Source organism: Octodon degus, unplaced genomic scaffold (genome assembly GCF_000260255.1).
Source record: "Octodon degus isolate 3935 unplaced genomic scaffold, OctDeg1.0 scaffold00047, whole genome shotgun sequence".
NCBI lineage: Eukaryota > Metazoa > Chordata > Mammalia > Rodentia > Octodontidae > Octodon > Octodon degus.
The window spans coordinates 2,562,975-2,575,536 of NW_004524623.1; the positions used below are offsets into that span (position 1 = coordinate 2,562,975).

At 38.7% G+C, this 12,562-nt stretch overlaps 1 protein-coding gene across 1 annotated transcript in view; it reads right to left on the reverse strand.

Annotated features, from left to right (window-relative positions):
- The window catches only part of Tmbim4 (transmembrane BAX inhibitor motif containing 4), an 18,767-nt gene extending 6,406 nt beyond the window's left edge, over positions 1 to 12,361 (reverse strand). Inside the window, exons 1-5 of the mRNA XM_023716271.1 lie at positions 12,164 to 12,361; positions 6,328 to 6,436; positions 5,077 to 5,182; positions 1,880 to 1,913; positions 1 to 72 (exon numbers count right to left, since the gene is read on the reverse strand). Coding sequence (XP_023572039.1) covers positions 1 to 72; positions 1,880 to 1,913; positions 5,077 to 5,182; positions 6,328 to 6,436; positions 12,164 to 12,260 — 418 coding nt within the window. The 5' untranslated portion in view covers positions 12,261 to 12,361. The remainder of the gene's footprint in view (positions 73 to 1,879; positions 1,914 to 5,076; positions 5,183 to 6,327; positions 6,437 to 12,163) is intronic.
- Positions 12,362 to 12,562: the final 201 nt, after the last annotated feature.

The window sequence follows — 12,562 nt, forward strand, 5'->3', positions numbered from 1 at the left end:
CAGTCAAACCAAGAAATACAGCAGCAGTCAGTATAAAAGCTTGCAGAATAACATACATATCATAGAAGGTAACTGTAAAATTAAAACATTGATTAAAATTATATGTAAACATTCTGTACAAAACAGCCTTCAGTAGAAATGCATTTGATGGAAGTGCTGTATTTTCTCCTGTACTACTCACCAATAAAAACAATTAAGATTCTTCATCCAGCCTTGAATATATTGGTATAGTAAAATCACATCCTTAAATGCTATAAACAGGCTCCAAAAATTCATTTACACAAAACAAAGGGGCCACATTCCCATGAAGTTAATGATTATGGAGTTATTACATAGCTAACTAGTTAGGAGTTTTAGGGATATGATTAGAACAATTCTAGTCATTTCTGTCCCCATTGCAGCTTGTCATCATCTTTGATGACTGTTCTCTATGGCTTAGCCATCAGGAGAGATGACTCAGGGTCCTCTAGTTGGGAATTCCTACACAGTAGCAGCAACATTAGCAATCATCCGGTTCACTGCGCCGTTTATTAGCCCAACTCAAGGGAACTGAACAAGGGAAATGCGGGGGGACTTTCCAGGGGTGGGCTGCCATCTATGCACCAGACAGAGGACATAAAACAATCACTAACTGCTCCACATCTATCTAAATCTGCCTTATCTTGGAATACATTATGAGGTCTGCTGAGTTTGTACCAAATTCTCTTTTCTAATTTCAGAATGATCATACAGGCTGACTATGACTTTAACAAGTGCTAAATTATAGCTTCTTTAAAGGAGATTAAGGACTTTAAACCCAAACACTTAAGTAACTTCCAAATTTTCAAGAACTAATTATCCACATTATTTCTCTTGTTAATAATTTTATTATACAATTAAGAGGGAAAAATATTACAAATTAGAGAGGAAAATAATGTTCTAGATCATCCCACCCCACACCAATTCCAACAAACCTCATCTAAATCTATCTCCTCTTTCCACGTGGTGAACACCAGGGAGGGGACAAGATGGCCTTCACAACATTAACAGTAAGAACTACTAATTGATGGCGACACTGATACACATAAGCTAAGACATCAATAATACTTCCTGTCTATGCTGACAAGTTTCCATTCTACTTATATTAGTCTTTCTATTGATTTATATTCTGACTCTTTTAAAAAGTAGTAGCCTGCCAAAGAAAAAACAGAATGATAAAAATTGGCATTAAAAGGTTAAAAAATAGTAATGGCAAAATTGGAAGAAATAAGTATTAGCTGTAATTATTAACAAAATGTGCTGCTACTTAGGGTAATAGTTAACACTGGCCTGTTTAGTATACATTCTTTACCAGTTAGAGACAGTAATAAATCTTGTTAATTTACTGAAATTTATGAGGTATTACAAAGGGTAATTCAAATAATGAAGACAGACTTCAGGCCTTCAAACATGTATTTAATATAAAAGAAACAGAAATTACCATTGTTTCTTGTAGTGCCATCAGTAAAAAACAAAGATACAGCGGGAAAGCATAGGCAATTCTGAAGGGGCTAATTTCATGTACATAGCTCAAAACACATAAGTCTTAATTCCTCCAAGATCCCTTTAAATCAGGGAAATGATTAGCTATAGTGGGCTTAGTTTTATAAATAAGTAAAAAGAAATGAAATATCATTCTCCATTTCTTTCATTTTCCTTAAACTACTCCACTTATGTAAGCTCAGCTTTACTATGTAAAGTATATTTAACTTTTATTTATTTTTAGGCAATTGTTATCCTATGCCATATTTTTAAAATAGGACATTGAATGATGTTGAAGTATAATCCCAAACACCTTTTTACCTAAAAATTTATCCATACCAAAGTTATTGTAACATATAGAAGCACAGTTATGGCTTACCTGTAACTGCCACAGTCAGAGCTTCCAGAAGTGTCTACAAAAAGGAAATTGAAATTAATGTATATAAAATGTACACTATCTCACATGTAAAGTGCCACATCTCATGTCTATTTCCTAACTTCTAGTAGGTCAAAGTGATGCCCTATGAATGATCTCATTTTACCTTCATAGCATCCCTGTCACACATATGGGACACTTTATTAAGCCCACTTCAACACACTAAGTGAGTATATTTAAATTCTGTTTTTGGTTTTATCACTGTTTATGGTCTGATCAGACTTTTCATATCTGTAAGAATACAAAGGCTACACAGTAGAAAGGAAGACTATATAGTAGAAATTGCATAGAAAATTCTATTTTCTCATTCTTAGTGTACATAAAAATGATACTGAAAATCACTTATAAAAACTTCAATATGTCAAACATGTAGAAGAAAACATAATTAGGTAGTACTTTGATGTGGAAGTCTTAAAACTGTCAATACTCACTTTTACTTTCTTCCTTAGTAAAAGAATTTTTACCTGGATACCTGACTATGCAAATTAAACACTACATTTTTTTATTCACCCTTGTAGCTAGGTCCAATCATGTAACTATATCCTAGCCAATTTAACGTGAGAACTGTACAGCTTCTAGATTGTGTTCTAAAAGCATAAAGTTTGCTCTCCCCACTTTTTCTGTATTTTCTTTTTTTCTTACTGGTAACTGGATACCATATGGATACGGTAGTGAGCTATCTTATATCATGCCACACATTAAGAACACCTCAACTGGGGCTGGGGAGATGGCTCAGTGGAATAAGCGCTTCCCTGGCAAGCATAAGGGGCTGAGTTCAATCCCCGGTTCCACAAAAAAAAAAAAAAAGAAGAAGAAGAAGAACACCTCAACCATAGCAGGAGCCTGGGCCCTTAATAATTTCATCAGTTAGGCAGATTCTTAAAGAGAAATAAACGATCTTGTTTAAGTCATTGTCATTTTATCAGTGATCTATGTCACAAGTAGTAGACTAATCTGAAGAAATGTATTTCACATACTTTATTGTTAAACTATGTTATCAGCACAATGAATAGGTTTAGCAATAAATGATCATTTTATCTAAAAAGAATTTGGCTAATACTTTTCTAGTAAGGCCAGCCCTGTTGGGCAATAACTGTCCCAGAAACTCTTCCCATGTAGAACTCAGTCTTTCTTAAAGGAGGCTCTATGAAGATTTGAAGAACAAATGAACACGATCCTCTTCTTTATGTCTTAATCAGCTTTCCTGGCAGAGCTGACTGCTGTAGTTTAGTGGGAATCCCCAAGAACTGAAATCTGACCCAAGAACTGGCAACCCATGCACTGGTTAGCAATCTACAATGTGACCTACACCAGTAAGATTATTTCTCACTTAGGAGAGTGAAATCAAGAGAAACAAGTGAGGCAGTGGAAGCTAAAGTTGAAAGGCAAATATATGGAAGCCAACAACAGGGCTACAAAATTAAAGATAGAAAAGAGCCAGCCAAATAGCTTAGCGGATTAAAGTGCCTGCCCTGGGGCTCGGCCCCACCCCTGGGGCTCACTGAGACAGCAATTAAGACTGGGTGTAGTGGCACGTGCCTGTAATCCCAGCTCTGGGGAGGTTGTGAACAGGTGGATCACGAGTCCTATCTAGTAGTAAGACCCTGAACACCCTGTAGACCCTTCCCTAAAATACAAAAAGAAAAAAAAAAATGGAAAAGAAAAAGAAAACAATGTGCAAGGACAGTTGTGAGACAGAGAAGAGGGATAATGGAACAAGAGGGAAGACACCATGCGTGCCTGCCCGGAGTATCCTGCACTAGCATCATTTCCAGGTCCTTCCTGTAGCACCTCTTCTTAAGAGCTGTTGGGTTTAGACTGGTGAGTTACCAAGCTCCTATACCCACAAATGACCTCCGTGTTGCTTGAGATGACTTGGGTTAGAGTTGACAAACTTATAAACATAAGAGCTTAAGACTGAATTGAATAATGTCTCCTATAACTGGCATTTCCAAAGTCCTGAGCTTTTCTTTCATCATATTAACAAACTCATTGTAGGAATTCACAGACTTTCATACACCCACTAACAGATGAATAGATAAAGAAAATGTGGTATTTATACACAATGGAGTATCACCATACCATAAAAAGTACAAACTTGAGTCATTTGCAGGAAAATGGGTGTACCTTGAGACCACTGTGTTAAATGAAACCCCAAATATAAAGAGCAAAATAAAAGATAGATAATAAGAAGCAGAATGAGTCTTTTGCTAAAGGGAAGGTAACCAGAGATGGGAGGAGCAGGGAGGAAAGGGTGAAAAAAGAATCAAGATCTGTTATGTATATGTATCAACTCCCCATGAGTAAAATTATGTACTATAAAAATGTACTAATAAAAATATTAAAAGAATTCACAAACTTTCTGCTTTCTTGACTGGAAATATTAGTCTGGAATGTTTGGAAGTAAATTTTCATTTTAGCACCCAAAGTCATATACAATGATGTAAAAATATGGCGAGTCTTACCAATCTTACTCAAAGACTTAATTTTTATAAGTGACAGGTGAAGTTTTAATTTTGACAACTATCTCAACAAATCTAAAGTCAAGTTCTTCATGCCAGGAAGGGTGGCACATGCCTGTAAAGCCAGGACTTGGGAGGCTAGGGCACGAGCTTCAAAATTTCAAACGCAGCTGAGAAACTCAGTGACTTAGTGAGGCCCTGTCTCACAACAAAAAATATAAAGAGAGCTGTGGGGATAGCTCACTACAAAGGTCTTAGGTTTTATCTCTAGTGTCACAAAAATAAAACAAAATAAGAAAAAGAATTTGTTTCATGAAATTAGGACACTAACTCCCCTCATTGAGAATATGGGAGGTAGAAAGTATCACAGGGATTATCTATCTTAATATTTTCATTTGGCCTATGAGAAAAATTAGGTACAGAAAAGCTAAATGCTTTGCTATGTATCACGTAACCAGATTCCAACTCAGCATTTTCTCCTACTGAATCCTAAGATTAATAGAAACTCTATAGAAATTAACAGACCTTTAAAAATTCTAAAAGACTACAAAGTTACAAATAATTTCCTAAAATACTCTAATTTAATAGAAAACTCAATTTTGTTTACCGTTCAATTTCATAAGCATTTTGAAAAGCCAGGCTAAATGTTAAAAGAATATACATTGTCAAAATACTCACAAAGCTAAAAAGCAGGTACAGGTTAAGTGGATGTTTATGTCTGTATAAAATGAGCGCAAAAATCAGACCCAAAGCTCCGAGGGCCGACACCAAAATTAAGGCAGGACTGAAAGACAGAATATCAAAACATTCAAGTTCGAAAATAGCATGAATAATGGTATCCAATTTACTAAAGTATATCCACTTTTTGCACTCATAAAAGTGTAAGAAAACATCTAAAATGATGCACACCAAACTATCAAGAGAAATACTTTTATACCTGGAAAATCTGGGCATGCAAGGTGAGGAAGATCGGCAGCACAAAGAAAAGAGCCTGCGATAACGGAGAAATGTCTTTGTTCTTTCATGAATTTCTATTATATTTGAGTAATGTTTGTAATTACTGGAATACTTTTATAACTAAAATGTAATAACTAAAAGATACTAAACAATTAACAAATCTTACACATAACCATTTTTTACGGTATTTACCATATGACTATATATATGTATATATATTTTTTTTTTGGGGGGGTGGGAAGGAACTACAGGCTGTTCAGAGTCTTACTACTAGAAAGGACTCGTAGTGATTCTCCTGTTTAGAGCCTCCCAAGTGCTGGGAGTACAGGTGTGCGCCCCCATGCCCATAACTATATTTTAAATTATTTGCCCCTAACAGTGAATAGCTTAAGACTTCTTTGGTAAGGGAGGAAAGACAGAATTTTTTTACTTTTAAGAAAATACTCTCTATTTACCCTTTCTTTTAATATAAAGAAACATTCTTTTTAGCCACAGAACTAATTATGTTGAAGATAAAATCTTTATTAAGGACAGATCAATAGGACCCTTTTTGGAAACTTCTCAGTGAAATAACCTATGCACCACATAAAACTAAAATAAGCACACATTTATTAAGTGACTTTTTTCTTTTTCCTTAGTACTGTTGTAGGCTTTGGGATCAGAGTAAACAGTCTAACATTGTATAAAAATAACTAAGAATTAAATTACATGCAGTAAAAATTCTTACTATTCTTTCAGGAGGTAAGGCTTATTGCTAAGGAACTATAAAAAGATAACACACCCTGCTGTGGAACATTTTCCTTTATCGAAATTAAAACCAAAACCAACTTAACTTATAGGAATTACATAATGACTTTTTTTTACATTTCCCCTCAGAAGTGAGCAGGAAAAATAAAGAACTTTTACATATGTAAAAGTTCCCTTCTAGTCATATGTATCTGAAAATAATTCAGAATTATCTCATTGCCTTACCTTTCCTGCACAAATGTTCGTACAGACTCAAAGTACAGGAACACTGTAGAGGTTACTGCAGTTAACAGAACCTGCAGAGACAGGATACTGTAGACTTTTCTGAGAAAGGCTGAAAGAGAAAAATATTACATATGACTATTTGTTTAAGTATTTTTCACAGAATTACATAATCAAATTTCTTCTTAGAAAAATTATTATATGGATCCTTTCTTAAAATTTAATTCAAATAATAGAATCTTTAACTAAAACTAGGGAAGAAAAGGCTCCAAAATAATTTTTAAAATTATAGGCGACATAGAATCCCCCAAAATTTATTAAGTTTAAAAATTAAGTAAATGGGACAGACTAAACTTTTGTTTGTTTGTTTGTGTTTGTATTTTAGGACAGGGTCTACAGGTTCTCACTGCGTAAATCAGACTCTCGTGATCCACCTGTTTACAGCCTCCTAAACACTGGGATTACAGGCATGCACCCAGTCTCAATCCCCAATCTCAATCCCAGTCTCAGCATGCTCTGGGGGCAGGGCTGGCATGGGAGGCCCAGGGGATCAAACTCCGTCCCCTGCTTCTGCCTAAGCAGGCACTTTAATTCACTGAGCTTTTTAGCTGGCCCTAAATGTTTTCATCAAAATAAAAAGTATCAAATGCCTCACACAACAAAGCAAAAGATTAAAAACAGAATATACAGTTAGATACAATATATATATATATATATATTTTGCTATGTATATATATTTAGTTTTAATGTCTGCAGCAGTAATAATGTGTCCCCCAAATGAAACATTCTTAAAAGGCAAATAAGATACAAACTGTATTTATAGTACCTATCCCTCTAGTTTCTATGCAATAAAAAATTCTTTTACTACCAACTCCAAATCCTACCAATTTAAGAATGACTCAAAAACATTTAAAAATACTGTATCTGAAAAAACCAAAAAAACCAACTGAGAAAGAGAAAGGGTTTTTCCAGGCTCACAGTTTGGGATTTTCAGCCAACGACCAACAGCCCGCTGTCTGGAGCCGGCCCATCCGTGGCAGGCAGTGCACCTCAGGGCAGCAGCGAAGCAGCTGGGGGAGCAAAAGCACTCGCTTCCCGACCCAGGAGTGAAGAGCCAGGCAGGCCAGTGTCCCAAAGCCCTTCAAGGGCAAGCCTCCGAGGCCTAGGGCCCCATTTCTAAAGGTGCCTCGCCTTCCCAGTAGCACCACCCCGAGGGACAAACCTTTAGCACTCGGGCCTTGGGGAATATTCAGCCCAGCCCACCTGTAGCGATACCTATATGCATTACTGTCTATTACACACTGGAGGGCCTCGAGCTAAGGAGGGAGAAGGGCTACTTCAAGGTAGAAGAGAGGATTTGAGTGTTATCCCACAAAGTGGTGCTGGATATACTAACTACCCTGAAGTAATCATTATACAATGTATATATCTAAATATCACACTGTATCCTGTAAGCATATTATGTGTAAATTAAAACTTAAAACACTACAGTCCCAGCTACTGGGGAGGCTGCGGCAGGAGGATCACACTCCTTCACACCTTTAGCTAACTGCATACTAACCAATCATCTCTCAAGGATTATCGTTTCTTGGTACCCTAGTGTGAATTAAGATGTTTCTCCTTTGGTTCCCAAGGGATTCTCATTGCTTTATAACTAATAAACCTACTCATCCTTTACCCCCATTAGACAATGAAGCATAAAAGCTCCCTAATAATAGAGTACTATTCATTCATTTCCATATCCCTGGTACCTAAAAGATAAAGATTGCAAAGAACTAAACACGTGAATTATCCTAAGTTGTACTGTGCAGAGAAAACCATTAACACCCTAGTCTATATTATTCTAGTCTTTTATTACGTGTATATTTGCAGTTACACACGTACAAACACACATTAGGTCTTTAACGCTCACTGCACCAAAGAAAGCTGTGATGGTCTAGGTGATTTCCGCAGCTTCCTCCTGCTCTCAGGGATTGCTTGCCCAGGAAAAGCCACCTCCAGGGCCGTGACTCACCCTGGGAGCCACACAGAAAGGCCTGAGTGGAAAGGCAATGTGGCTTCCGTCAGCAAGCACGGCAGCAAATCTCCCATCCCAGGGAGTCGTAAAAGGACTGCAACCTGGTCAACACCGTGACTGAAATCTCAGCAGAGATCCTGAGTTGGGACTACCTCGCTCAGCCACTCCCAGATTCCTTGATCCTCAGAAACTATGACATAATAAATAATGTGTAGATGTAAGCCACTAAATTTTGACGTAATTGTTATACAGTAGTCCACAGCTAGCACCCCTGGCTAGCTCCTTCTCATATGAACCAGCTGCCATATCCCTTAGTTCTTCTCCTTCACTAAAATAGTTGCCACCCTAAACCCTAGTTTCTACACCCTAGTTCCTTTTCATCAGACAATTTATCAGAGCTAGTAATTCATTTGTTTTCATCTAGCTAGTAATTCATACATTTGCGTACTTGTTTAGGACACATCTTTCTTACTCCCCACACCCGAAGCATCTACAACGAGCCCAAGTAAGTTTTGTGAAGAAAAATGCTCATCTCACTCACACAGCAAGAGAAATGCAGACTACAACAAGGAAACGTTTTTTTTAACCTACGACAAGATACAGCAAACTACAGCTCTGACCAAATCCAGCCCACTATGGGCTGCTTTATCACCACAACCATCATCATCAACAAATTTATTGGTATTTATACATTTTCTTGGGACCCATCAACACTTACCATATACGTATCTCCTACAACTACGTTTGACCAGTTGTAGCTGGGTTGTAGAATTGGAGCAGAGATGAAAGTCTAAAAATATTTCCTATATGGGCCTTGTAGAAGATCTGTGCCTCCTCTAATCGACAAGATTAATAAAGATTAAAAAGCTTGATGATACTCAATATGGGTGAAGGTACTGAAGAATCAACAGGTATGATCTCTTCGGGGGGCAATTAATGATAGCAATGCAGTTTTAGATGCACAAATCTTTTCCTCTACGTTCCACTTCTAAAACTGTATCCTTTAAAGTCTTGGATAAACTGCAAAGATACAGAAGGATTTACTTTGCCAGTGCAAATGTAAACAAGTTAACACGTTGGGAACACTGAATTATGTCCTTGTTCATATCATCAATCTGGCAAAAACTGCAAATAGTCTCTCCAGTTATCAGCATCAACAAACTAGAGACGAATTTTAATTTATTAAGAAGAAATGAAGAGGGCCAGCGAGACCCTCAGCCAGCGAGACACTCAGTGGACTAAGCACCTGCTTTGGCAAGTGCAGGGAAAGAAAAAAACAGACAAGACACGCTATAATTAAAAGTTTTTATTTGCAAAAGAATGTCAAAAAAAAAAAAAAAGACTATCATCCAAACCATATAGTGTTCTTAAAATTCAAGAATAAGTAGACCATTTTATTAAAATATGGGCAGAAGACTTAGCCACCTCACTAAAGAATATGTAGAGATGGCAAATAAGCATGAAAAAATGGTCAATGTTGTAAGTCATCAGAAAACTGCAAACTGAAGCAACCACAAGATGTCACTCAGCCATTAAAATGGTCAAAATCCCAAACACTACCACCACCAAATCCTGATAAGAGAAAGAACAAGAACTTTTCACTCACTGCTGATGGGAATACAAACTGTGCAATGTAGTTGGGTGGTTTCTCACAAAACTAAGCTTACTTTCACCATGTGACGTGGCAACTGGGCTCTTTGGTATTTACCCAAATGAGCAGGAAACTTCCGTCCACACAAAAGCCTGCACAAAGATGCTTACAAAACAGTTTTATCAGTATTGTCAAAACTTAGACACAGCCAGGACGTCTTTTGGTAGGTGAATGAATAGGCTGCAGCGCCAACATCCAGACAATGGAATGTTTTTAGTATGAAGAGGCAATGAGGAGCAATGCAGGAAATCTCAAGAGCACATCACAGCACTAAGTGAAAGAGTTCAACATGAAAAAGCTGCCTACTGCATGCTTCCAACCAGATGGCATTCTGGAAAAGGGAAAACCACGAAGACGATAAAAGGCCATGTTCACCTTTGAGGGAGGAGTATTCAGGCGCAGAGTACTTTTAGGGCAGTGCCACAATTCTGTAGATACTATTAAGGTGGACAAGTGCCACTGTACATTTACCAGAACTCATAAAATATACCACCCTGAGAGAAATCCCAAACGCAAACTACGGACTTTGACTACAACAAAGGTACAAATCCAGGTGAATGACAACTCTGTACCTATCTCCTGTTTAGTGCTGAACCTAAAATGGCCTTTTAAGCCTATTCTCAAAAATTATCTGAAGGGGTGAAGTATCACTTTTCCAAAGAATATACACAAATGATGAACAAGCATAGTTTTACAACTCATAACACCACTAATCATTAGGGAAGTGTAAACCAAAACTGAAGCGAGACATCATTTCACACTCATTCGGATGGCGACTTTCACACCCACCGAAAAGTGTGTGTTGGCAAGGGTGTGAAAAATCAGAACAACTGTACACTGCTGGCCAAGGTTCTAAAATGGTGCAACTGTACAGCAATTACTTAAAATATTAAAAATAAAATTACCACGCAATCCCACTTCTGGATATATAGATAGATAGATAGATAATGAAGTCAAGCAGGCTTTTCCATAGATACCTGCAAATCAATATTCATAATAGCATTATCCACAAATGCCAAGAGGTAGAAGCAAAACACGTCTACCCATGAGGGAATGAATAAACAGAAATTGGTATATACATACAAAGTAATATTACTCAACTTCAAAGAATGAAATTGTGATCCATTCTGCAACATGAAGTCACCTTAAAGACATTATGCTAATTGAAATAATTCAGTTACCAAAGACAAGTCAAACACTGCAGAGGTTCCATTTATATGACGCTTCTTTTTTAAAAGAGAAGGTTCATAAATTGCACTGGGCGGGGTTGGAATTTGCCTGCCTCAGCCTCCCAGAGTCTAGGGATTCCAAGCATTTCCCCCTATGTCTGGTCTATATGAGGTATTTAATATGGTCCATTTCATGAACAGAAAGTAGAATGAAGGTTGCTAGAGGCAGGAGGGTGGAGGTTACGGGGAGTTGTTTAATGGGTATCTAGTTTCACTCTTACAAGAAGAAAAAGTTCTGCAGATTGGGTGCAGCGTGCAATGTGAACACATCTAACACTGATAAATTTAAAAATAGTTAAAACGGTAAATTTTATGCTACGTATTTTTTTAAAGCACAATCAAATCGTTTTGAAAAGTCTGCCCACTCGCCAAAACAGTTTCAAAATTCAAGCCGAGCAGCACAGACGCTGGGCAGCAAGATTCTCGATGCATCAGAACTATCTTCACACTTTGTCTTTCGGAACCACTTCTGGCTGCCCGGAGAAGGCTCAAACTCCAGGGCAGAGTCTGCGACCAGACGGCCGAGCTGCAGCGGAGGCACGAATCCCACTGACAGGACTCTGAGCATTTTAAACGCAATGCTCAGTGCGTCCGCGCACTGCACGGCAACTTTTTTGACTGACTGAGGAAGCTTTGATTTCCGGCAGCTTCCTGAATAATACTCCAACGTATGTTAAGCTCTATGCTCTGCAGAAAAAAAAATAATAAATTCATTATCTCTGACCAAGTTTACAGAGATGGGCAATAAGGAAAACCTCGCAGCGCGCCTTCACCCCTTAATGCAAACGCACCGAGTCAGCCACTCGGTCCGTAAGTCACGGAGATCACAAAGAAAACTTATTCTCGTCGAAAAGGAACCTTTTGTTTCTTTTAACTTAAAGACGCGGAGTGCAGCTGCGGAGGCTGCCGGGGCGGGGACGCGGGTAGCGGCCGGCCACGTACCCATCCGGATGTGCGTGCTGGCCGAGGCCACGCAGCTGCCGTAGTTGAAGTCATCCTCGATCGAAGAGCGAGGATAGCGGGGGTCAGGCTCGGCCATCGCGGCTACAGAGCCCGCGCCAAGCCGGGCCGAGATGCCGGACCGCAGCGGCAGCAACGGACTTCAAGCTGCTTTCCGCATCCGGGATGAGGCGCTCCAGACAGCACTAGCCGAGCTCCCGCCGTGAGGCGAGCCCCGAGCTGATCGATCGCTCCTCCTCGTCCTCCCGCCCCGCTTCCTCCCCTTCCCTTCCCTTCCCCTCCCCCTCCCCCTTCCCTTCCCCTCCTCCTCCCCCTTCTTCCTCCTCCCTCCTTCCAAATGGGTTTGAGGAAAAGGAGATTACTTCAAGTATACCGGATTGT